General features: G+C 42.2%; 1 protein-coding gene across 1 annotated transcript; it reads left to right on the forward strand.

Annotated features, from left to right (window-relative positions):
* Nucleotides 1-5,022: 5,022 nt before the first annotated feature.
* Nucleotides 5,023-26,381, forward strand: LOC119248822 (solute carrier family 22 member 10-like). The gene is made up of 10 exons (XM_037515696.1): nt 5,023-5,424; nt 6,144-6,247; nt 18,181-18,335; nt 18,445-18,613; nt 19,915-20,038; nt 20,487-20,602; nt 22,883-23,097; nt 24,543-24,651; nt 25,120-25,323; nt 26,321-26,381. The coding sequence occupies exons 1-10, from the start codon at nt 5,023-5,025 to the stop codon at nt 26,379-26,381; spliced, it is 1,659 nt and encodes a 552-aa protein (XP_037371593.1).
* Nucleotides 26,382-27,555: the final 1,174 nt, after the last annotated feature.

The following is a 27,555-nucleotide window of genomic DNA, read 5'->3' on the forward strand; positions in this document are numbered from 1 at the left end:
CTACTATGTAGAAAACCTTGCTCCAGCAGTAACTTATTAATTTGTATGAGCAAAAACACAACTGCACACTATTTTCTTGTTCCTTTGTTCATATCTTTAGTAAAAGCTTGGGCTGGGAGAGTGAAAGGCAGAGCTACTCTCGATGGCCACCTCCCCCACTACAAATTCATTTAGACTCCAATTCTTTGTTAATAGCTGAGAACTTCATCAGCTGTCTGGCTGTCCGCAGTGGCGTCCAAAGAGAGCCCTGAACCCTGGAAACTCAGAAAGGTACGTGTGGTGTGTTCTCCAGCTTGTCTCTATACTCATAGGTCGCAATTGGCTAAGGGGATTTTCAGGGTTAAGTAAGAAATGGGGAAGAATTGGGCACATCATAATTATGTAACCCTTTTAAGATGCCTGTTAGAACAGAGAGGAGCCACTGTCCCTACCGAGATCTCAAATGAGTTGTTCGATTGGGTCATTCAGACCACTCTGTGGTTCCTGGGTGAAAGTATTTTGGATGTAGAAATTTGGGGACAAATCAGTGAAATTTTGAAAATGCATCATAAACGAGGTATGAAAATCCCTATTGTAGTTTTTTCAACCTGTGCTCTGGTACAAACAGCTCAGAAACCCTTCTGGGACACTGAAAAAATGAGACTAAACGTAAAAATGAGGTACCTGATATTCCTCAGCCTTCAATACCTTCAGTACCACAAATGAAGGAAAATTACCCAGAAAGTAAAAGCCCTAAGAATAAATGGTCTCATTTTCAGAAAGAATCAGTTGCTGGTTTAACTCCCTTAGCCAAAGCTATGAAAGAACAAAAGACAATTTTTGCAGATGATCCAGAAATGACTTCTGTTTTGATGGCTTTCTGGTACAGAAAATGCAAATTAAAAAAAAAAAAAGAAAGAAAGAAAAGGCGAGTTTTGGAGACTGTGCACAAGAACAAGCCAGGATTAATGAGCGAAATAGCATCAATATTTCTTTTGAATAACTTACAGGCAGTGTTGCATGGCCAAATTGAAACCAGCAGATTCTATATGACCAGCAGGCATACCAACAGGTCGCTTTAGCAGCACACAGAGCCTGACAGAGCTTGCCTCAACCCAGAAAACCGGATCGGTCTTTCTTGCACATATCACGGGCGCCCAGAGTTTCCTTGGTAGAGCTGGGCTGGAACTTTAACAATGAGATTCACGTGTTCCTGCGGATTCACTTTGTGGAGTGCACAGTTAGGGGTTTGGAGGCAGCCAAACAAAAGCCTTTTAACTATGCTAAGGTTTCTAAAGTCACTCAGGAAAAGGACAAGAGTCCCATGGGCTCCTTGGATGGGCTCAGGGAGGCACCGCGTAAATACACAAATGTAGACCCCAAGTCCTAATAGGGCCAGACTTCACTACAGGGTAAGTTTATGCTACAGGCAGCCCCTGATATCAGGGGAAAATCACAGGCCCTCAGCACTCATTGGAAAATCTCCTCACTGTTGCCACCCAGGTCTTTTACAGCAGGGATCAAGAGGAGACAAAGAAAGAGACCCAAAAGGCCCGTATCAGGGGGGAGGCTATGGTGGCCGCTCTTAGAACCTCAGGGATGGCTTCACGAGAGGAGTAAGGTGCTGCTAGTGTGGCCGCACAGGTCATTTCCAAAGAGAGTGGCCATGGCCAAGGGATTGGCTTCTGGACAGCTGGCAGTTGCCTCTAAGACTGTGCCTCCAAAGTCAGGGTAATCACTGGAGAAGGGACTGTCCTCTGTTGCAGAAACCAGGGCCAGTCCACTCTGAACTCTGATGGCACCCAGAGGCTCTGATCACCCCTGCCCTCTTGATTTCATCATCAGAGCCTAGGTAGAGGCCATTCAGACTTGCTGGTGAATACTGGGGCCATGTACTCTATCCTCCAATCTTGTTCCTTCCTGTTAACATCTAGTGGGGTGGCAGTTAAGGGAGTAGCCTGAAAAACTATTACTAGATATTTTACCCCCCTTTGGGGTGCCTCTGGGACTCCTTTTGTTTTTCGCATGCCTTCCTAGTGATCCCTGAATGCCCAACCCTGCTTTTGGGCCGAGATATCTTGGCCAAGGTGGGTGCTTCACTTTGTGTTCGCCAGCCAGAACAGCGGGCCGCTCCCTTATGCCCTCTTATTTTGCTTCTAGTTGTGGAAATTGACCCATCGGTCTGGTCTGACAGGTCACAGGTGGGGAGAGCAGTCTCCAGTGCTCCCATCGAAATCAAGTTAAAAGCGGGAGTGCCATATCCCTGCCAAAATAACAATATTCACCAAGCCCAGAAACAAGAGGTCTTTCTGGCCTAATCGACACTTTAAAACACCAGGGCCTGCTAGGACCCTGCTCTAGCCCGTACAACTCTCCTATCTTGGGGGCAAAAAAGCCAAATGGCTCTTGGCGTCTGGTTCAAGACTGAAGACAAATGAACCAGGCTGTGATTCCCCTGCCCCATGTAGTGCCAAATCCCTGTACATTGCTGTCCCAGGTGCCAGGAGATATGAAGTTCTTTTCAGTCCTGGACCTGGAGGATGCATTTTTCTGTATTCGCCTACATCCACATTCACGGTTTCTTTTGCCCTTCCTTGGACCACTTGCCATGTGCCTGCTTGCCCTTCTATTTGGCCCGTGTATTCTAAACCTCTTGGTTAGTTTCGTCTTCTGCAGGTTAAAAGCTGCAAACCTTCCGCTTGCAGGTATCTCCAGTCCACCGACTATATGTGGGGACCCTGGACTGACCTGCTCCAACACCGCTGCCCCACCCTCCTCTGCCCCCTCCCAGCAGGAGGTAGCCAGATAAACTCGATGCCCTCTAAACCCTCACGGTGCTCAGTGTCATGCTCTCTCTGGGGGGACTGAGAGGATCTGAGACTGGAAGAACTTGGGGAACCATAAAGACTGAGACATGGGCCTATGCAAAACTCCATCTAAAAGCTGGGTCTGGTAAAATGATCCCTACAGGTGTGGGAGGCTTACATCATACTGAAGGAAATTGTGCTCATATGAACATTACCTTCCAGGAGGAAATTTTTGCTTCTGCTGTGTGCTTAATCCATATGTTTTGTTGTCAGGAAATGTTCAAGTTATTTATAATGCATCCTATTCCACGTATCATGTTACTTGTAGTGACCGTTATCTGCAACAATCTATTAACTGGACAAATCAGAAATCCAATCCAAATATCACATTCTTAATACTGAAATGGCCGGTAGCCACTTGGGTTCCCATTGAAATCCAGAAACCATGGCAAGAACCCCCTTCTATCACATTCATGCAGGAGCTGCTGCATCACTTAAAACACTGCACCAGAAGATTAATATGATGGTTGATTGCAGACATTGTTACCCTAGCCAGTATCATTGCTGCTGCTGCTGCCCCACATGAGCAGGTTCAAACTTCTGAGTACCTGCAAAACTTTCAAAAAAATCGTTTACGAAAACTTGGGAAACCCAATCCATGTTGACAAATCTTGCGCAAAATACAGCAATGAAGAGATTCTATTATTTGGTTGGATGAACAGGCTTTGCCAAAACTAGTTATGCTTACTCTGCTTTAAAAACAAAAAGGGGGAGCTGGCTGCTGGAGTTGTCTGAGAGCACCTGTTTACTCTGCATACGGAGTTTCAAGAGGTTAGAAGTTCTGCAAACAGAATTGACTCTTCTTTCCCAGAACTGATTCCTATTTTCTGAGGATGTGCTGGCTTGTGTATATGATCCCCACTAACTAAAAAAACTTGTTTTCAACATTAACATTAATTTGTGTAATCGTGAACACCATTGCATGCTGTTTTCTTGTTCCTTTGTTCATATCTTTAATAAAAGCTTGGGCTAGGAGAATGGAAAACAGAGCTGCTCTGGATGGCTCTCTCCAGCCTCCCCCTGCTGCAAATTCATTTAGATGCTGAGTTTTCCTAAATAGCTGAGAATTTCATTGACTGTCTGGTCTGCAGCAGCCTCCAGTCACAGAGGCCATTCAATACCTTCACCCCACATCGGTGCCAACAGGTGACTGTGCCCGATTGCTAAATACAACTTGAAGCCTTGTCCAGTGACCGAACACAATTAAGGGGTGTAGCCTGCATCTCCACACAGTAAGGAAGCCCAAAGCATATCCCAGCCCACAAGTAAACAGCCATTAGCCCCACTCAATTGTGTTTACAGCTGGAGACACCTCCTAAGCCGAGATTCAGTCAGTAGCCTTGTCCGATGGGGTCAACAACCAACTTTGGGTATGGACTGCTACCCTGTTTAACTACAGAGCCTGATCTGAGGCTCTGAGGATGCGTACATCATTGTTCAGAGTATCTGGTTATACAGAGTCAATGTCTAGCAGTGGAGCAGGAATTTTGACTCGGAGCTAGACTCACCAGTTAGGTGCATGTAAACCTTTAAACGAGCTGACCACTGTTTTACTCTGTGTCTACAATTCAAGGAACTAAAAAGTAACTGCAAGTTTCTGTTATGATTTAAAATGAAGCATAAACTCAGTTAATAAAAGGTACTTATCATGCCACGTTCTACTCTGATGAAAAGTAAGCCATTGCGTTTATTAACTATATTAATCTAAATTCAGTACTAAACAAACAAAAAACTCACTTTCTGTTCCACTATAGAAAAACCATAAAACAGTTTACTTTTATGCATCTCAAATTCCATTTTATGCAAATGACTGAAGACTGTGTGGCAAGTTTATTTTATTTAAAAGTATGTACATACCAAAGTTCAGTGCTGATTCCATGAGATCATTGTGTTCCAGAAAATCATACTCAAGAGTAAACTTTTAAACAGTTTTCTTTGTTAATAGCTAGATGTATCTCTAATAAGTAATTTTCTCGGGCATTACTAAAAATGTTATACCTCCTAACTCAAAAAGTACTGGAGAAACAGCTTTCATGCTCTGTTGCACCGGTGAGGTGTGGCCCCATGGATGAAAAACTTATTTGAAGTCACACAAACTTAATGTGTGTCAGTGAAAGGAAATTTTTCTCCTTCGATTCTATTTTCACAGCTCTTGTGGAGCGCCTGTTCACACTCAATGGCCTTTGAAGAGCTCCTGGAACAAGTTGGTGGCTTGGGGAAATTCCAGACCCTTCAGGCAGTTGCCATTCTTCCCATTCTCATGATAATAATGTCTCATTTATTGTTGGAGAACTTCACTGCGGCCATCCCGGATCACCGCTGCTGGGTCCACATTCTCGACAATGATACGGTCTCTACTAACACCACAGAGAGCTTTAGCCCAGACGCCCTCCTGAGAATCTCCATCCCACTGGACTCAAACCTGAAGCCAGAGAAGTGTCAGCGCTTCATCCATCCCCAATGGCAGCTGCTCCAGGTGAACGGGACCTTCCCCAACAGGAACGAGGCAGGCACGGAGCCCTGTGTGGACGGCTGGGTGTACGATCAAACTTTCTTCTCTTCCACCATCGTGACTGAGGTGAGAGGCCCCACTGATCTCTTGTGGCTAAGTCGCGGTGTTGGGAATAACATAACAGAAGGCCTGGCTCAAGTCTTCAGTGAGTGTGTAGCTATTGTATAGCCTGAACACTTCTTTTTTGATTAACTAGTGGCTGCTCACCTCTCCATGCGGAGCACTTGCATTGAATTTGAGGCCAGGGAAGTCAACCCATTAGACAGGATTCCACTATCACAGAGCTTTAAATCTAGTGTGAGGACTGGTGATTAGACAAGTACTTGGTATAACAGACAAGCACTTGGTAGGAAGTGTGAAAATTATTGTGGGTGCCTTGGTTTTAGCCTAGATGCAAATTGGAAAGAGCTCTACAAGTTTTCAAAAAGTTCCCCATGCCCTGGTTCTTTGTCAGAGAAGCCAGCCAGAGGGTATTTCACTCTGGGTAGGAAATAGAGGCTACAGTGCTTTTGAAAATCTCAGTGTTTTCAGTGTGAGGCAAAGACTGAGGTCCATGGAGGAATGGAGTATTAAGTGAAGATGAAGATTGACCCCAATCAACCTAGAAGACTTAGTTGGGGATTTCCAGAGAAGCCCACGCTGCAGTGGAGACTTGGATGGTAGAGAGCTGTGACTGCAGTAAAGGGAGATCAGAGAGCCCGTGCATGAGGCTGTGAGAGTGAGTGAACACAGAGGGATGAGAAGCTGCTGTGACCCTCCTCTGTGCCGATTGTTTTCTCTTCTAGTGGAAACTCGTATGCGATTATCAGTCATATAAGTCAGTGGCTCAATCTTTATTCATGGCTGGAATGCTTGTGGGAGGCTTCATATATGGTCATCTCTCAGACAGGTGAGTGTCCCCAGGTGATGCTGCCCTTCCTCTGGGGGATTTCCATCAGCTTGTGATTCATTCTTTCCTAAACAAATCTTTGTCGATTTCCAGTGTGCAGTGTACACTGCTGTGAGTGGCTGTGCTTCCCAAAGAGCTAGAGCTGGAAATGAAGAAACAGAGTCACTTTGATGAGTGCCATTTTGTTATTACAGCTGTTATTACAGTGCTAGATGGAACACAGAAAAGACATCTCCCTAGGACCTGGGGTGAATTTCAGACATTTCAGAACCATTACATTTCATTTATTTATTTATTTGTTTGTTTGTTTATTTAAACCAGAATTTTATTTTAAAGATTTATTTATTTATACAAGAACTGGGGTACAGGCCAGATGCACGGAGGGTGAGAGGATTCACCAGAGATAGAGCGGGGAGCAGAGCAGGCAGACTGACGAAATACACTGCTGAGGGGAGCAGCGGGCGAGACAGGAGAGGTCTGCCACCCCATGTGGGACCCTTGCCGGCTGGCCAAGATCAAACCAGCACTGCAGAGGCTGCGGACAGCTTCACAGAGCTGCGCTCAACCGCCTGTGCCACCAGGGGAGGCCCTACAGTTCATTTATAAAGATGAGAAGGAGTTACCTCTGGAAAGGGAGAAAAAAATTGCATCAAAATGGGGGTTTTGCCTGTTTGCAAACAGAACAGAGAACAGCACTGCACGTGTGTGGCCAGGGCATCTGTGTTATGTCCCATCTGGACTTATGCTCATGGGCTCCAGAGTGGTCATTGTATCTTCGTTGTCCAAGTAGTAGGTAGGCATTTCTATAAAACACAGTGTAGTGATACTAAATTTGTATTAAGAAACAGTTTTGGCTGTACTCTGGATGTTTGATTTTGTAAAAAAAAAAAAAAAAGCTGTTAAAAGTAATTTTTGCAACCATGTAAGGTAATAGAGCTAAATACCTCAGGTGTTATGATTTGTGGAATGAGAAGTCTGGCATTTCTGCTGGCAGTCCTAGTCCTGAAATAGGCAGACAGCATGGCAACTTGGGTTTCCCATAAGGAAAATGAGAGAAAAAAATCATCCCTTTTCATCTGTAAGTCTGACATCATCTATTGTGAGCTCTTAATGCATCATTCTAAATGTAATTCGTAAAGATGCCTGGGTCAGAACATTATACTGGCCAGTCTCCTTACCAAGCCCTTTATGATGACTGATCAGTTTTAAAGGGCACAGGGTAATAGGTGAGTGTGCTTGTCTGTCTCTGTGAGAAAGGAGGGTTGTAAAAGAGATGAGAGTGGGTTATTTGGTGAATATGAGGGAGCCTTGTAGCTAAACTAAAGATTTTCAACTCAACATATATTAAAAGGCTTCTGGACAATAATCCTTAGCAGCAAAACCACAGACAGTGAAAACAAAAAATAGACAAGCAGGATTAAGTCAACTAAAAAGCTTCCACCAACAAAAGAAAAAACTAAAAGGAAACCTGAGGACTGAGAGAAGCTATTTTCGAATCGTGTTTGATAGAGTGTTAATATCCAAATACTGATACTACAATCAATAGCAAAAAAAGAAAAAGAAATAACCTGAATGAAAATGGTTCAAAGATCTCAATAAATATTTCTCAAGAAAAGACAGTTATAACCAACAGGAATAGGGACATAACTTCGTCAGGCAAACGCAGATAACAACCACAGATAAAACCTTATACCAATTAGGATAACTATTCTACCAAAAAAAAAAAAATGTTCTCAAGGTCAATGTCCAGGAACTTTGTTGATTCCTTTTCTTCTAGGGGATTTGTAGTTTGAGGTTAATATTTGTCTTTACTCCATTTCAGGTTAAATTTTATGAGTGGTATAAGATAAGAATCAAATTTCATTCTTCTGCTGGTGATTATCCAGTTTTCCCAACACCATTATTGAAGAGATTATCTTGTCCTCACCAAGTATTCTTGGTTCCTTTATCAGTATATGAAGGATTAATTTCTGGGATCTTGATTATGTGCTATTGGTCTATGTGTCTATGTTTATGTCAATACCTGCTCCTTTTTAAAAAAGATTTATTTTTACTTATTTATGCATATGAGAACTGGGGTGCAGGCCAGAGGTGCAGGGGGTGAAAGGATTCACCAGAGACAGAGTGGGGAGCAGAACAGGAGGATCTACTGATAAACACTGCTGAGGGGAGCAGCGGACAAGACAGGAGAGGTCTGCTGAACCATGTGGGTCAGCTCCCTCATGATGTACACTCGTACACTCATGATGCAGTGGCTGCTGATAGCTGATAGAGCTGAGACTTTAACCCCTGAGCCACCAGGGAGGCCCAATACCTACCCTTGTGGTTACTATAGCTGTATAGTAAACGTCTGACATCAGACAGTGTGATAGTGTCGCCTGGTGCTTCTTTATGAACATTTCTTTGGCTAATTATGGCCTTTTGTGATTCCACTTAAATTTTAGAATAATTTTTTTCTATCTGTGAAAAACGCCATTGAATTTTGATAGAGAGTGCTTTAAATCTATACATTGCATTATATCTATACATGTTAACAATATTAGCTTTACTTCATCCAGGTCATAGGATACTCTTTCCATTAATTTGTGTCTTTCTTCATTAAAGTCCAATTTTCTAAAATGTCTAGATATTTCAGCACCTTGGTTTAGTATAGTACCTTGGTTTAATACCCAAGTACCTTATTGTTTTTTATATTTAGAATGGAGTTATACCCTTTAACTCTTTTTTAAACATTTCATTTTTGGTGTATAGAAATACAGCTGATTTCTGTATGTTGACTTTGTATCCTACAAGTTTACAAGCTTATTAATTAGGCCTAATTTTTTTTCATTATGTGTTAATGATTTTCTATTTTTTTAAAGATTTGTTTATTTATGCATTCAAGAACTGGGGTACAGGCCAGAGGTATGGGGGTGAGGATTCACCTGAGACAGAGTGGGGAACAGAACAGGTGGATTGACTGAAAAACACCGCTGAGGGGAGCAGCGGGGAGACAGGAGAGGTCTGGTGCACCACGTGGGTGGCTCCCTGGCTGGGGATCTAATGTGTGCTACAGTGGCTGCGGATAGCTTCATAGGGTGCATCTTAATACCTTGCACCACCAGGGAGGCCTTTTCTGTTTTTTAAGAACACATCATCTGGGCTGATATATCTGTTATAGGTGGTACTTTTAGTATTTTTTTAATTTTTTTTTTTATAGAGGCATGTTTTATTTATTTATTTATTTGTTTGTTTGTTTGTTTGTTGTTTTGGTTTATACATGCACTGGGTACAGTCAGAAGCGCGGGAGGGTGAGAGAATTCACCAGAGCCAGAGCGGGGAGCAGAGCAGGCAGAAGGACCGAAGGACACTGCTGAGGGGAGCAGCGGGCTGCAGGAGAGGTCCGCGCGCCATGTGGGACCCTCCTCTGGTGGCCAGGGAGCAGCCGGGGATCGAACCGGCGCCGCAGAGGCCGCGGGCAGATTCGCAACCCAGTGCTCAACCGCTGCACCACCAGGGAGGCCCCTACTTTTAGTATTTTTAAAGAAATTTTGTGTGCTCCAATGTCACAAAAATTTTCTCTATGGTTCATTTTGATTCATTTCTGTGGAGGTTATGAGATGAATCAAAGTGGTTCCCCTATACAAATATCTAGCTATCCTAGCATCATTTATCGAAAAGGTCTTATTTCTCCTTGGAAACATCTTGATGGCTTTGTAAAAAATTGATCATTTATGAACTTATTTCTGCCATGTATATCATGTCTCATGCTCCATGGAAATGTGCATCTACCTTGTCAGCATTTTCTCATATTCTTGTTCATTGTCATTTTCTAGTAAGTCTTGCAATAAGGAGTTATAAGCACTCACATTTGATATTTACAATTAAATTTTAAAGTAAGCTCACGTTTTTTAAGAAAGAATGATTTTGGAGAATTCTACTTGCATTGCATTGACTCTGTAGATAATTTAGATGTAAAATTGCCATTTTTGACAAATTTAATTTTCTACTATGTGGTGATTGTGCATCAATCCACTAATTTAGATTTTGTTTAGGATTTCATAGTTTTTTCCAACACTTTTATTCCTAATTTTTTGGATACCAATGTAAATGCAGTTTGTAAAATATGTAAGTCATATTATTTATTGGGATAGATTTTACATGTTTACTTTGAATCTTGCAAATTTGCTAAGTTCCTGTTTTGTCTCTACAATATCTACTTTGAATTCCCTTACTGTTTTTACTACAAGATCATATCACCTTAAAGGACTTCTTTTCCTTCCTTTCCAAATTGTATGCCTTTTATTTCTGCTGTCTGACAGTAGTCAAGACCTCTAATATACTGTTAAAAATAGTGAGAGATAAATCCATGATTTTTTTCTTTCATGGACTGGAGAAGGAATATATTGAGCCTTCTTAAGTATGATGCTATGTGTATGGTTTTGTAGATACTCTCAATAAGGTTGAGAATGTTATCTTGCATTTCTAGTTTGCTCAGTGATTTTTAACAACAGAGATTGATGAATTCTGAGAAGTGTTTTTTCTTTGTTTGCTATATTATTGATGATACCTGGACCTAATCTATTTTAACTTGTCTTTTGAAAACTAAAATTACAACATGATTTTGAAAGCAGTAAGACAAATATATGGCAACATAGAAAGGATTATCAATAATATTTGCAGTCTATTTTTCATCAGAAATGTTAAAGTCAGAACAGAGTGGGGGTGACAAACTTCAAGGGTGGAAATAAAAAATTGTAATCTAAGAGTCTTATATTTGGTAAAAATATCCTTCAAAAATGAGGAGAAATTAGACATTCCCAGATAAAGAAAAGCTGAGGACTTTGTTACTACCACATTGGCCATACAAACTACATTTAAGAGTTCAAGTTGAAATAAAAGGACACTAGATAGTAATTCAAAAATGAATTAGGAAATAAAGAGGAGATTCAAGTTGGGAAGATGGCATCAGAGGAGGTTCTCTGCTGTACTCCCAGGAGACTAATATAAAGTAGTCCAGAAGGGGCCTCCCTGGTGGCGCAGGGGTTAAAATCTCAGCACTATCAAGCTATCGCCAGCCTCTACAGTCTGAGTTCCACGCCCAGCCACTGAGCTGACCCACATATGGCAAGGTAGACCTCTCCTGTCTTGCCCGCTGCTCCCCTCAGCAGTGTATTTCAGTAGATCTGCCTGTCCTGCTCCCCACTCTGTCTCTGGTGAATCCTCTCACCCACCAAACCTCTGGCCTGTACCCCAGTTCTTGCATGCATAAATAAATAAAATAAATCTTTTTAAAAATAAAAATAAAGTAGTCCAGAAGGACACAGGACCCAAATGATCCAGTGACTTGGGACAAAACTAGAGCACCCATTACACATTGGATATCAGCACTGACCCTGACAGGAGAGACACTGAGGAAATTCAAACCTATACACAAAAGTGGGTAGAGAGAGTGACGAGGCAGGAAATGGGGTTGCAAACATATGGTACCATGCTTGACTAGAGGTCTTGGCCAGGGGAAAACTGATTAGTATGGATGCACACTCTTAAATGGGGGGGAGATACATACAGAGGGGCTCATGTGAGCAATGTGGGCAGGGTCCCCAGTAAAGAGGGCAGGAGGTCACAGAGTGGTGCTTCCGTCTCTCTCCCTCAGAACTCACACTGATCCTGTGAATTGGCGCTGACAGTACAGCCCACACATTATAGAGACTTGGCTCTGGTCACCTGGAGTGGAGGTCTGTCAGTGTGCCACAAGCATGAGCCACTTGCACCCCCACCTTCACCAGTAATTGAACCTCTCCAGGCCCCTCCCCAGCTGCCTGACTCAGCAGCTGCAGACAGTTCTCTACAACATGCAAAATCATACAACATACTGAAACACCTAGTTAGGAAAAGCTTTATTTAAAATGTATAATGAAACCCACAGCACCATCTGCTGGAAAGTGGAAGTTATGCACCCTTAGGATATTGGGGGGCGGGGGCGCAGAATAGCAAAATGGACAGACTGTTTCACCACAGAGAGATCAAATCCCCAGGATCCAACCACAGCAATATGGAAGGTCTTTTCTTCCTATCAGATACAGAGTCCAAAACTGCCATGCTAAAGAATTTCAATAAAGGGATGGAAACCCAGGAACGCTGAAGAAAGATATAAAAGAAAACAGAAAAAACAAATGACTGTCCTGAGAAATAAAGTTGATGAACAGAATATAGAAAGTTCACTTTTCAATAAGAAAATAAAAAAGCAAGATGTAAAAAAGATAAATAGAGTAGATTAAAAATTCTGGAGAAAGTCATGGAAATAAATAGACTAAATGGAAGATCAAATAAGTAAACACAAAGATGGTAAAAGTGGAAGTATTAAGAGAAATAAAAAGGGAAAATATAAAGACTTTAACCTGAAGGGAACTTGCGCTCCTCTGTTCACTGCACTGTTTGCAATATTTGCAAATAATATTTCCAAACGGCACTGTTTACAATATGGAATCAGCTCACATGCCTAATGATGGATGCGTGGATAAAGAAGATGGAAAACATGGATCTCCAGTGGAATATTACTTGGCTATTAAAAAAGATGAAATCTTGCCATTTCTGACTAAAACGGATGAAACTGGAGGTAATTATGCTAAGCAAAATAGTCCGAATGAGAAAGACAAATACTGAATGATCTCATTCATGTGGAAAATAAACAAAGCGAAAGAACAGTGAAAAACAAACCGAATCTAATCCTCAGATCTGACTGCAGAACCGAGGCAACCAGAGGAGCAAAGGGCAAAGGGCACGACGACCCTCGTGAACTATGGGGGTGTGTTGTGGTGACATGTATTTTAAGAGGGTGAACCTGTACTCCTGGAAAATCTGCAGTGTTGTAAACCAATATTCTGTCAATAAATAATTTAATGACTAAAAGGCAAATTTTGTGTTTTTTGTATTTTATTAGGGCAAAAATATTTTTCTAAAGATGTATTTATTTATGCATACAAGAACTGAGGTACAGGCCAGAGGTGTGGGGGGGTGAGAGAATTCACCAGAGTCAGAGTGGGGAGCAGAACAGGCAGAGGGACCGAGGTACACTGCTGAGGGGAGCAGTGGGCGCAGCAGGAGAGGTCTGCGTGTCATGTGGACCCTCGCTGGCGGCCGGGGATCAAGCTGGCGCTGCAGAGGCTGTGGGCAGCTTCGCAGCCCAGCGCTCAATCGTTGTGCCACAGGGAAGGCCCAGGCAAAAATATTTTTAAACCTCCAGTCATCACTGTGTGTTGTGTAACTAAATCTGTTGATTTTGTTTCATATATTCCAAAGTTTTGTGGAGTTCATATACACTGGGCATTTTCAGCATTATTTCTGGAGATGTATTTTGTTTTGAAATTTTATTTAATGTGATATTAATATAAATACACCAGACTTGTTATTACCATTTGAATTGTGTATCTTTTTCTGTCAATCTTCTTTAAATCTATAATATTTTAAGTTCTATTTCTATAAGCACCTATAATTAGGTGCTAATCCATTCTGCTTATCTCTATAATTTACTATTTAGACCATTTGCAATTAGTTTGGCTGATGTATTTGCTGTAATGAATTTGTTTGGGTCCACCATTTTGCTTTTGCTTTCTATATTATTTCTTTTTTTAAAAAAAGATTTATTTTGTTTATTTATTTATGCATACAAGAGCTGTAGTCTAGGCCATAGGTGCAGGTGGGGTGAGAGGATTCACCAGACAAAGTGGGGAGCAGAACAGGTAGATCTACTGAAATACACTGCTGAAGGGAGCAGCAGGCAAGACAGGAGAGGTCTGCTGCACCATATGGGTCAGCTCCCTGGCGAGAGATGGAGGATGCTACCTCCCAGGCCACAGTGGCTGGTGATGGCTTGATAGCACTAAGAATTTTTTTTTTTTTTTGCACTTTGATTACAGTTTATTTTCTTTTCTTTTTTTTTTTAAATAAATTTTATTTTTATATTCCCATACAATTGCAACCCCCCCATTCTGACCCCAATCCCTCCCCTCCGCCCCCCACCCCCAAAAAGTGTCTCTGGTTCATAGTTTTTTGTTGATTTTGATTTTCACTTTCTTATAGTTATTCATTTTCCTGGTCCCTTATTTAGGTTTTCTAGATTCCTGCTATGAGTGAGACCATCCGGTATTTTTCTTTTTCTTTTTGGCTTATTTCGCTGAGCATGATCCCTTCCAGCGCCATCCATGTTGCTGCAAATTGCATGTGTTTATCTTTTTTGAATGCTGAGTAATATTCCATGGTATATATGTACCACATCTTCTTGATCCAGTCATCTATTTTTGGGCATTTGGGCTGTTTCCAAAGCTTAGCTATTGTAAACAGTGCTGCTATAAACATAGGGGTGCAGGTGCTCTTTGGAATTGATGTTTCTGTGTCCTTTGGGTAAATACCTGGGAGTGGAATTGCTGGATCATATGGAAGCTCTATGTATAGTAGGTCCAGAAATCTCCACACAGCTCTCCATAGTGGTTGGACCAGTTTGCACTCCCACCAACAGTGCAGGAGAGTTCCTTTTTCTCCACAACCTCGCCAACATTTGTTGTTGCTAGTTTTTTTAATATGTGCCATTCTCACTGGTGTAATATGGTATCTCATGGTAGTTTTGATTTGCATTTCCCTGATTACAAGTGATGTTGAACATTTTTTCATATGCCTTTTGACCATTTGCATTTCCTCTTCAGAGAAGTTTCTTTTTAGCTCTTCTGCCCATTTTTTGACTGGGTTATTTTCTTTGTTGTTGTTGAGTCTCATCAGCTCTTTGCAGATTTTTGTGATCAGTCCTTTATCATTAGTGTTGGGTGCAAAAATGTTCTCCCAGTCGGTGGGGTTTCTCTTTGTTTTTGTTATTGTCTCTTTTGCTGTGCAGAAGCTCTTTAATTTGATGTAGTCCCAGCTGTTTATCTTTGCCTTCACTATCACTGCTTTGGGTGATGTGTCTGTAAAGATGTCTTTGATGTGCAAATCACGTAGTGTTTCGCCTATATTTCCTTCTATATATTTTATGGTTTCAGGTATTATGTCTAGTTATTTAATCCATTTTGAGTTGATTTTTGTGTATGGTGTGAGGTAGTGGTCAAGCTTCATTCTTTTGCATGTAGCAACCCAGTTTTCCCAGCACCATTTATTGAACAAATTTTCTTTGCTCCAATGCATAGTCTTTGCTCCTTTGTCAAAGATTAGTTGACCATAAATCTGTGGGTTTATTTCTGGATTTTCTATTCTATTCCATTGGTCTGTATGTCTGTTCTTGTTCCAATACCATGCAGTTTTGATGATTATGGCTTTGTAGTATAGTTTGAAGTCTGGGAGTGTGATGCCTCCATTCCCTTCTTTCTTTTTCAGGAGAGCTTTGGCAATTAGGGGTTTTTTGTGATTCCATATGAATTTCATCAATAATTGTTCTATTTCTTTGAAGAATGACATTGAAATTTTGATTGGAATAGCATTGAATCGGTATATTGCTTTTGGTAGGATGGCCATTTTAATAATGTTTATTCTCCCAATCCATGAGCAGGGGATGTCTTTCCATTTCTTTGTGTCTTCTTCTATTTCTTTTAACAGTGTTTTATAGTTTTCTTTGTATAGGTCCTTTACCTCTTTTGTTAGATTTATTCCCAAATATTTGATTTTTTTGTTTCAATAATAAAAGGGATGGTTTTTTTGATTTCTTCTTCTTCAGATTTATTGTTTGTGTGTAGGAAGGCTACTGACTTTTGTGTGTTGATTTTGTATCCTGCCACTTTACTGAACTGATTGATGAGTTGAATTAGTTTTTCTGTGGAGTTTTTGGGGTTCTCTATGTGTATTATCATATCATCTGCAAATAGTGATAGTTTGACTTCTTCTTTTCCTATTTGGATTCCTTGGATGTCTTTCTCTTGTCTTATTGCTCTGGCTAGGACTTCCAGTATTATATTGAAAAGCAGTGGTGAGAGTGGGCATCCTTGTCTTGTTCCAGATCTTAATGGAATTGCTTTCAGCTGTTCACCATTGAGAATGATACTGGCTGTTGGCTTCTCATAGATGGCCTTTATGATGTTGAGGTATGTTCCTTGTATCCCAAGAATTTCAAGGGCTTTTATCATGAATGGGTGTTGCACTTTGTCGAAAGCTTTCTCAGCATCTATTGATATTATCATATGGTTTTTATATTTCTTTTTGTTGATGTGTTGGATAACGTTGATTGATTTTCGGATGTTAAACCATCCTTGTGTCCCTGGAATGAATCTTACTTGGTCGTGGTGAATTATCTTATGGACACATTGTTGGATTCTGATAGCTAAAATTTTGTTGCGGATTTTTGCATCAGTGTTCATTAGGGAGATTGGCCTGTAGTTTTCCTTTTTTGTGTAGTCCTTATTCGGTTTTGGTATTAGTGTAATGTTGGCTTCATAGAACGTGTTTGGTATTGTCTCTTCCTTCTCAATTTTTTGGAAGAGTTTGTGAAGGATAGGCACCAATTCATCTCTGAATGTTTGGTAGAATTCGTTTGTAAATCCATCAGGTCCTGGGCTTTTGTTTTTGGGGAGGTTTTTGATTACCATTTCAATTTCGCTGCTTGTAATTGGTCTGTTTAGGTGTTCTATTTCTTCTTTATCTAGCTTTGGGTGATTGTAGAGTTGTAGGAATTTGTCCATCTCCTCTAGATTGTTGAACTTGTTTCCATACAACTCTTCATAGTAGTTACTGATTATTCTTTTTATTTCTGTTGGATAGCACTAAGATTTTAACCCCGGCACCACCAGGGAGGTCCTCTACATTATTTCTTGATGATGATTATATGATTATGAGTAATCAGTGTTGTTTGTACCTACATTGTATACTTTCTGCCTTTGGGGGAAATTATTTGAATATTTTTAGAATTCTGTTTCAGATATCACACAGCAATGTCAAATCCCAAATGCTGTCTATTTGCTTTTATTGTTCAACATCCTGTTTAGTCCCCAATTGTCTCATCAAGATGCCCCTTTCTTGACACCCAAAGAGACACAGAATTCCCTTTTCCTTTTTTGTCTTTCACTTTCTTTCTCCTTTATTTCCATACTACATAATTATTTTCCCTGAGAACTTTCTATAGTTTCCTCTTGGTTGTGCTCTCTTACATTTTATTCTAGATAAAGCACAGTGCTTGAAAGCAGAATCCACACAATCCAGAATCAACAAAGAGATTCTTGCACATCCTTAAGTATTTCAATAGATTGTTCCATTGATTTTCTTTTTGCATCAGTTTAGCCTGAACCTTTAAGATCCCAGAGACTCAATATATGTTCAACTCTCTTGTGTTCTAGAAACTAATATACTATCTACTGTGTTACACGGTGTGTTAGTACAATGGATGCTTATGTGTATTACCATTTCCACTGGTGTTGTCTCTTTAGTTTTTTATTTTTTTAATATATTTTTTTAAAGATTTATTTATTTGTTTATACAAGCACTGGGTACAGTCAGAAGCGCAGGAGGGTGAGAGAATCTACCAGAACCAGAGTGGGGAACAGAACAGGCAGTCTGACGAAATACACTGCTGAAGGGAGCAGCCGGCAGGGCAGGAGAGGCCTGCAGCACCATGTGGGACCCTCGCTGGCAGCCAGGGATGGAACCGGCACTGCAGAGGCTGCGGGCAGCTTCGCAGCCCAGCACTCAACTGCTGCACCACCAGGGGAGGCCCTGTTGTCTCTTTTATACGGTGTCACTTGGTATCAGAGGCTTCCTGGTGCTTGGGTGATGGTTTTGCTATCCTCAGTCTACAGTACAAACAGAGGACATAGCTTTTGAAGAGATTTCTATTGTTGGTTGAGCTCTTGATTTTTCAAGCTTAAGATACAAAGAATCACAAGTTAAAACATCCTCTAAATTTCAGAGTAAGTGCTTATTTTCTTAAGTGTTTGCTACAAATTATTTTGGCTACCACAATCTAACCCCACTCTGTTTCTCAGATTTGGGCGGAAGCTGGTTCTCAAATGGAGCCTCCTGCAGCTCTCTGTCTGGGGCACCTGTGCGGCCTTCGCGCCCACCTTCCTCATCTACGGCTCCCTGCGCTTCCTGTCAGGTTGTTCTGCTGTGTCCATCATGACAAATGGCGGTTTGCTCCGTGAGTCACCAGTTTGATCAACTCCATTGCCCAAGCCTTGACAGTGACCTTGAACTTTCACGACAGACTGGCATTAATATCCCCTTGGGTGTTGTGTTGTTTTTTGCAGTTCTGGAGTGGGCAAGTTCCCGGTCTAAAGCTTTCATGATAACACTGATATTCTGTGCCTTTAGTGCTGGACAGATGGCCCTGGGAGGGCTGGCTTTTGTGTTTCGGGAGTGGCGCACCCTGCAGCTGGTGCTGTCTGTGCCTCTCTTTGTCTTCTTTCTCTCCTCAAGGTAAGAGCCTCTCTCCCACTTTGTCCCGTGGGAAACAGGCATGGACAATGAATATTGAATGGGGAACAGTGATCTCTTCTTCCCTGGATGCTTCCTTATTGTGAGGACCTCATGTCCTGTCACTAACTTACTCAATCTGTGCGACTGGATAAGCAGAACTTGGAGTAACAGTGATTCTCCTGCCTGAGAGTCCTGGGTATTCCTGCCATCTTTCTTTTAAGTCTTACTCAGTATAATGGTCACAGAGTTATTCCAGGATTTCTTTCCTTCATAAAATATAGACTAATATTTCAAAAAGAAACACCTTCAATTTTTCCTTGACTTCAGAATGAATCAGCTTATGGTCAACTTTTCAGTGATTTTTAATTTTTGTGGGTGAAAGTGAATAAAAGGAAAAAGCGGAAAATTTATTCATATAGCTGTTTGATAAAACAAGAACACGGTTTCTCCACTACTAAAAATTGATGTGAAGATTGGGTGAAACACATCATGTGTCAGAACTCCCTCTTCCTGTAAGTATTTTTAACATTAATTTATGGATAACTTCATTCCCACACTTAAAAACCAATCTAGAAGACAGTCATATTTAGTAAAACATGGAGCAATTACTGTAGACCTTATACAGTCAGATGAATTCACAGACACCGGAAAGTGTAATCCAGGTCAGATTCATCCATTATGTCATTCTAGTCTCATAACAACCCTGCAAGGAAGAGAAGCTGCTGTCCCCGCTAGCTGGTGAGAAACTGAGGCAGATGGAAACAAGCAACACACTTAGGTAGTTAGTGACCAGCCAAGCATAGTACTTCCAAAGGTTACTGGGTTTTTAAACTCATATAATGTGGCACTTTAAAAAAATTATATGTGTGTGTGTGTGTATATATATATGTTATATATGTAGTACAGAAACATAATATTCAGATATAATAGAAAATATATAATAAAATTAATAGAAAAAATATATATATACATATATATATATTGAGAACAAAATTGCTAGATTCATGCCAAACTTTGAAAGGAAATTAAGCATGTAAGGGCTTCTGTTACACTTCTTGGGAAGTCTTCCAATGAGTAATCAGAGAGGTGATTTGACTCCAAAACCTACCTGCCTAGCCATGAAGGCATACCGCCTCCATAGTCATGTCCATGGTTTCTCACTATTTGTGTAACAGAACATGATTTCCTGTTCCCATCCCAACAAGTCGCAGATAATAGACAGACGGCAAAAGCCTCTGTCACCAGTAACAATCTCAAGCAAACATGAGAGCTGCCGCACGCGTGCACACCTCTTCCATCAGGTGGCTGGTGGAGTCCGCTCGGTGGCTGATCATCGCCAACAAACCAGACCGGGGCTTAAAGACACTTCAGCGAGTGGCATGCATAAATGGCATGAAGAATGCTGGAGAAGCTCTGAACATGGAGGTGAGCAGGCGAGGGGAGGCAGGTCCTGGCTGCAGGAAAGACATAACTGGCCTCTGCCTTCTCCTGACTGAGACACACAAGCTGTTTGGCTAACAAGGGCAGAGGGCTGAGGGTGCACTACAGTTCCCTCGTCTCCTGTGGCTCTCAACAGGGGCTTGAGCACCAGGTAATGCCCTCTGTTCAATTCCTGGTCTGAGGCTATAAACTACACTCATGCATGGGGGCCCTGCACCCCTCTAGGGCTCATTTTCAAAATATTGTTCTTGCTGCATAATTTCCTGGAGTCTCTTGAACTACCTACATTTTCCTGCCTATCACTTTCACTCCTGCGACTCTGTGTGATGTTATACTAGCCAGAAAGGGAGCACAGCTCTCTCAGGCTGTTGGGTGCGGTGTTCCCCACCAAGCCTGACTGTTGGCAAATGACGTGTGTTGGTTGCTGTTGAAGGTTTTGAGATCCGCCATGCAGGAGGAGCTGGAGGCAGCAAAGAAAACACCTTCTGGGTTTGACTTGTTTCGAATACCCAACATGCGTAAAAGGACCCTTCTCCTGTTCTTTATCAGGTAGGCCTCACGCCGGGCTGAAGATATCAAGAGTGGTAGTATGAGTCTACTTATATCAAAGGTTATAACAGTGTTGTGAGAGCAAGGAACAGAATAAGCCAGGTGATTGTTATGTTGGGAGTTAATGGAAAAAACTTATAAACACACGGAAGTGATTGTATAATCAGGAGTTAATGATTTGATATAGCACTATCCATCTCCTCACGAGAGACTAATGTTGAGAACTTCCACACAGTACAGATTTTGACTTTCTATTTTCTTTCCATTTTAATTGAAACAAATCTTTCATGCAGTGTGGTGAAGAGATCACGAATATATCCAACCCAATGAATATTTCAGTATATAAACATGCAACGAGCTTGCCCTACACACAACAGGGCGGGATAGAGATGCTGGGAACACTGTCTCCCCTCACACAACCAAAAAAGAATATAAGCCTAGAAGAAAATTAGCTCAAAGGACGATTTAGGGATTCACCAACAGAGACAGGATTTTTCCGAAGGTTTTTCACGGAAGTGGTTGACTTGTTGGGATGGTAGGCTAAGAGGCAACGGGGGGTCACTGACAGGGTGGGGGGAGAGCAGGCTGGGGTGGGGCCCAGCATGGCAGATGTTAGGAGAGGAGCTGTTTGGAAAACGAGCAGTACCAGTGGGCTCTCAGAGTATGAGAGCAGCTGGGAGTCCAGCATCCCGTAGTTGGACAGAGAGGAGAGCCATGGCCTACAACAGGTGAGAGGGGCCTTCTACCCCTTCCACTGGAAAAATCGGACAAAGGGAAATTGGTGGAGGTGCACAGCATGCTGAAGAGAAGCAGTCAGCCAGCAAGTCATGCCCTGCTGCTACTCAAAGAGAACAGGCCCTGACCTGTGACATTGCACAGGGGGGCCCAGCGGCAGCCACAGTGGTGGGGATTGTGCAGCGGAGGGGGCCTGGTGCAACCATGCACGCTCAAGTTGATTTGCACAGATGGGTAAAGAAGAATCCTGGAGCCATTGGTGTATTTCACAAGCCTTTAATGTTGGAGCAGGAAACCAGACACACAGGCACACCAGGCAGGGAGGCAGGCACAGGCCAGGCCCAGGACCCGGGTGCTGGGAGGCTGGCAGCAACCAAGTGTTCCATCCCTTAGCAAATCATTGTGGTTTCTTTCTCTGGCCTTGTTCTCTGGCACGTCATTTTGCAGTCTCACATCAGAGTGGTCCTCCAGCAGCCGTCGTCCTGTCTCAGACATTGCCCTTACACCCCTGGCCTCTCCACATAGGGCCTGCAATTACACATGCACAGGCCAGCACTCCCTGGACCCCGTGTCCACAATCACAGGTTCCTGTGCCCCACACCCATGCCCCTCCAGGCAGAGGAGAGCAGACTGAAGACCAGGCTCACCGCCCCCACACTCAAGCCTGGATGAAGCAGAGCAAGCCACTAACTCTACAGTAAAACATAATATTGTAAGCCAATGTCACCTCGATTTAAAACAAATCCACTTTTGGCCCTCCCAGGTGGCGCAGCAGTTGAACGCTGGGTTGCGAAGCTGCCCGCGGCCTCGGAGGCGCCAGTTCGATCCCCGGCTGCTCCCCGGCCACCAGAGGAGGGTCCCACATGGCGCGCAGACCTCTCCTGCCGCCCGCTGCTCCCTCAGCAGTGTACTTCGGTCCTTCTGCCTGCTCTGCTCCCCGCTCTGGCTCTGGTGAATTCTCTCACCCTCCCGCGCTTCTGACTGTACCCAGTGCATGTATAAACAAAACAAACAAACAAACAAACAAATAAATAAAATAAAACATGCCTCTACTTAAAAAAAAATTTTTAATAAATAAATAAATAAAACAAATCCACCTTTACATACACACAATATTTTTTTCTGTGTGTGGGGAATGCTCTGTGGTCTTAAACTTATGAGAATAAAACTGTAGAAATTCAGGACAGCATTTCATAGACTAGATGGTGTTTTATAGAATTAACTTTTCAAACCTGATGCACATGTTAAAAGAATGCTAAAAGGGTAAATATTTACTAAATGTAGTAAACATGAACTTTTTAGAAAATCTTTTCCTTTTGAAAATCGCAGGCTTGGGAATTTTAATGAATTATCAATTAAATTAATGAATAAAGTATTCAAATTAACAAAAAAACTAAAAATTAAATTATCACCTTAAATGAAGTGTTAGATAAACCAGACTAGGTCTTCTTTGTACCAACACTGGTCTCTGGGTCAATTTAATTCTCCGCTGCAGCACGACGGAGCTAACTTACGGCTTTTGTTGTCCTCTTCTGTTCACTGCAGATTCGCAAACACCATACCCTTTTATGGCCTCATGGTCAACCTGCAGCACTTTGGGAGAAATATTTTCCTGTTACAGGTCATCTTTGGAGCTCTAACTACCTTGGCCCGATGTCTTGCACTCTGGGCACTGAATTACACAGGTCGTCGATTAACCCAGACATTTAATTTGTTCCTGCTGGGACTTTTCATTTTGACCAACACATTTGTGCCTCCAGGTGAGAGACGACTGGATGCTGGGAAAAGGTGATGTCTTTCCCCATCCTTCAGGGAGTGTACTGGCTCCATCTAGCCGAAGTCAGGAGTAGAGAGGGGCCAACGGGTGGCTGAGTGTTCAACAAAACAAGACAGATGGTTTAAGACAAAGGCTGTTAATAAGTTCTTGGGTCAGCAATAGGCAGCTCACACAAATACTTACCTTCACCCACCCTAGAAGTATCTGGAAACTGGAGCCATTTATTCCTGACGGTTACTGTAGAACAGCAATTGATAGTTGCCGCTTGGCATTCATGCTCTTAATAGTCAGAGTAGAGGGGGCAGGCCTCACGCTGCTGCCCCACGGGAGGACACAGCAGGGCCGCTCCCCACCTGGCTCTTCGGCTCCAGCTGAGACGACAGGGCCACCTCCCTGTCCGCACGTGTCCCCCTGTGTGGGCTGCAGCCATCGCTTACGGGAGTCTTCTGGACTCACAGGAAATGAAACAAAGCAAACAAAATACAATCTTCAAGTAGCCGAGGAGCGCACAGTCAGCAGAGGAAAGTCCTTGTCTGGTCTCTGACTTCGTGAGTCTCGGAGACCCCTAAGGGGCACGACGCGTCCTTGTCTCCCAGCGCAGGGCCTGCTGTGCACACGGCAGATCGCTGGCGTCTGACCACCAGAATACCACTCATGATGCAGGTTTACTCCCTTACAAGAGTCCTTTCAAATGCCACAAAGCTATAATCAGATTACTTTTTTTTTTAATTGGGCAGAAAACAATTCTCTGAAATGACTGTGTGATGGTTCCCAAATTCTGGCATTTTTCTCCAAATAGAAGTTTCCATTCTTGGTTCCTAACACCCAACTGCCCTAGCTCTAGCTTCTCTTCAGCTAGCCCACCAGAGGTAGTCCCGTCCTCCAGTACTCTCACCCCAGACCCACCCCGGGACAAGGTTGTGTCTACACTGGACTGACTGACTCACCCGGGTTTGCCTGGGACTTTCCTGTGAAGCCTGAAAACCTCACATCGCTGAATCCTCAGTTCCCAGGAAAACCAGGACGCCAGTCCTTTGAAGTCCTACTTTAATCGTGAAGTCCAAAAGTTTAGAGCTGATCTTAGACTCACTATTTGCCCTCATGGGGTCCTATAAAAGGATGGAACAAACGCTGGAGAGAATAAGTAGGAGCAAACCTGCAGATTCACCTTCCTTCTCCGGCAAATCTCAGCTAAGCAGACAGATATGCTACAATTTAATCCAGGTTCTATGATGGGCGTCAGCTACCAATGTTGATAGCTTTCCATTTCCCAGCCTGTCAACCACTCTGTCTTCTCTGCCAAGTGCAGTTTTCTACAGTACATTTCAAGCATAGACATGATCAATAGGGTCTATTTTGTAAGAAATCTAGGGGGTGCTGATTCCTTCAGCTCAGATCTCATTGTCTCCCTGGTCTTTATGTCTCCAGAGATGCAGACCCTGCGAATGACTTTGGCGTGTGTAGGAATGAGTTTAAGTGCCTCTGCTTCAACCAGCTTCGCCGTTCATTTGCTTGAACTCCTCCCCACTGTCCTCAGGTATAAGAGCTTGTGGATGCGCCACCCGGGGCCAGAACAGGACTTCCCAGCCAGGTGACACAGGTTCTGGGATAAAGGTGATAAAATCTGTTGTTGTAAAGCAGTCATTTGTATAGTAATATTACACGAAGATTAATCACATCCTAACTTTATTGACAACCAGCTTTGAATAAGCGAAGCTCTTGGCTAAGCTGTGCTTCAATGCGCCATCTCCAGAGTCTTTCCCACCAGCTGTCATGCTGGGAGATGCACAACCTTCTGTTTAAAATGATGAAAAAGCTCTTAACCCAACTGGAACCTGTCAAAGACAGCCAGACAATCACTGGTTAAATTTCAAAACAAGTGTTTGTCATCAACCTCAAATATTTAACACCTTGTTTCTATGTCTTTCACCATCCAGTCAAAATAAATGATCACAAATTACACACAAGTGTTTTTATGGATTTTTAGGTATTGTTTATCTTCCAGGGCAAGAGCTTTAGCAGTGGACACAATGGCTGCGAGGAGTGGATCAACGCTGGCCCCCCTGCTCATGATGCTCGTCGTGTTTCACCCCACTCTGCCCTGGATCATCTATGGAGTCACCCCCATGCCAGCTGGTCTCCTCGTCCTCCTCCTGCCTGAGACCAAGAATCAGCCTTTGCCGGACACCATCCAGGATGTGGAAAAATGGTGAGTGACGCTTCTGCCTACCCCAGGAAGACCGTGTACCCAGGTCTACAGGTGCCCAGAGAGCCTGGAGTATGCAGGGGAAGGAGAGGAGATGGTGGAGGGATAATGTGAGGGAGCCCCGGGCCTGAAAGGCTCCATATGAAGAGATAATAAAGGAAATCAATCTTGTTTGGGAGCCTGTAAGATTCAGACAGTTTTGCTTCCACAAGTAGTGAAAGTAGTTGAGGAGAAAGGAAAAAAATTTAAAATAGTAAAGTGAATTTTTTAATGAGAAAAAATAGTATATGAGTTTCCTATAATAATGGGCTTCAATAATAATGTGCCACACGCTGAGTGACTTAAAGAAGTTTATTGTCACAGTTTTGGGAGGTAGAAGTCTGAACTTGAGGTCCCTCTGAAGGTTCTGAGGAGGGTCTGTTTCTGCAATTGTGTCTTCTGGGGTTTCCTTCATTTGTGGCTGAGTAACCCCAATAGTCCCTCCTGGGCATGTCAAATTTCCACATTTTAAAAGACTCCAGAAATATGGGATCTGAGGCCCACCCTACCCAAGAAGGACCTCATCTCACTAGTTAAATCTACAACAATCTTATTTCTGAAAAGGGGATGTCAAATTCTGATACAGTATCTCACATTCTGAGATACAGGAAGTTAAGACTTCAACACATGAATCTGGAGGAACACAATTCAGCTAGTAACGAGTGAGGGAGGGGAGTTTTCCTTAAGATTTTTAAGCTGCTTCTTAACTTTCCAGAGGGGTCACTGGCCAGAGTTCTAAAGCGACCAAGTGAGAACAGCCACTATCAAATCTTCACTGGAGCAGGGACCTCCCAGCCCCTGACCAGCCCCTCCTGGATTTTACTGGATTATAAAAAAGCTGATGTTCACTGTATCAGCTTGTATTTATCCATGGGACATACAAATATTTTTTGTCTCTTTGTGTGTGTGTGTGTGTGGTTGTTATGTTTGTTGATTGGTTGTTTCTGTTTTGTTTTTCCAGCAAAAAAATCTCAAGCAAAGGAAATGTGAGCAATTCCTACATGAAAGTGACAAAATTTTAAGGAGCTTTCGTGAGCTGACTGGTAGAGAAAAGAAATATGTGGAAGATGGGCCTCCCCGGTGGCGCAGTGGTTGAGCTCCCCAGCCACCAGAGGAGGGTCCCACATGGCACTGCAGACCCCTCCTGCTGCCCGCTGCTCCCCTCAGCAGTGTACTTCGGTCCTTCTGCCTGCTCTGCTCCCCGCTCTGGCTCTGGTGAATTCTCTCACCCTCCCGCGCTTCTGACTGTACCCAGTGCTTGTATAAATAAATAAATAAATCTTTAAAAAAGAAAAGAAAAAAGAAATATATGGAAGAAAAACACCTAGGAGTTTTCTTTTACATCTATAAACCAGCAAGAAAATATACAGGACAGATAAATTTCCTTCACAACAATGGTATTCATTTGCAATTAAAAATTAAGTGAAAAAAGTAATTTGTGGGGCCATGTAGTTCCATGAACAAGTCTTTGGGGAAGTAGTTAAAAAGGTTTCAAGTTCATCAATCAATTATTAATAAACAGATGATTCAAAAACAAAGAAAACAATGAAATTAGAATGTAGCTGGCTGGTGTATGGAGCAGTAATTGGCAGGCTCTACATAAATCTATAAAATTCAGAATAAAACATATGCAACCAAAAATCAAAGTAAATCCAGAAGCAGATACCAATGTAGTTCAATAATGCTTGAACCTTTTAACATCATATACCAGCAAATATAATGATGTGCTCTTTGGAAACACTCACTTAATGATGACAATGGTGACTTTTCAGTGGTGGAGTTTAAGTGATTGTTACCTTTCCTTTGAAATTATCTCTCTCTTCATATCTTTAACAATCAACATAGATCCTTAAAATACTATAAAGTTAACATATCAAAATTGAATGGCAAATAACAGGATAAACAATTTTCAAAATGTGTGTACATTTGATAGATTATTACAAAATATTTACAAATGAAAAAATTATATGCTGAAGAGGGGTGAACCTAGACTCTAAATATCAGTCTTATAAACCAAAATTACCCCAATGAAAAATAATACAATAGAAAAAACATTGAGGAAACTGGACAAAGGATATACAGATACTTACATGTAATCTTTGCCACTTTTCTTTAAATATAAATTTATGCCAGATAAAAGTTTATTTAATAAAAATTGTATTCCAAATGGCATGCCTAATTTATGAAAAATTATTT

Source organism: Talpa occidentalis, unplaced genomic scaffold, assembly GCF_014898055.3.
Source record: "Talpa occidentalis isolate TD23 unplaced genomic scaffold, MPIMG_talOcc4v2.1 talOcc4.17, whole genome shotgun sequence".
Lineage (NCBI taxonomy): Eukaryota > Metazoa > Chordata > Mammalia > Eulipotyphla > Talpidae > Talpa > Talpa occidentalis.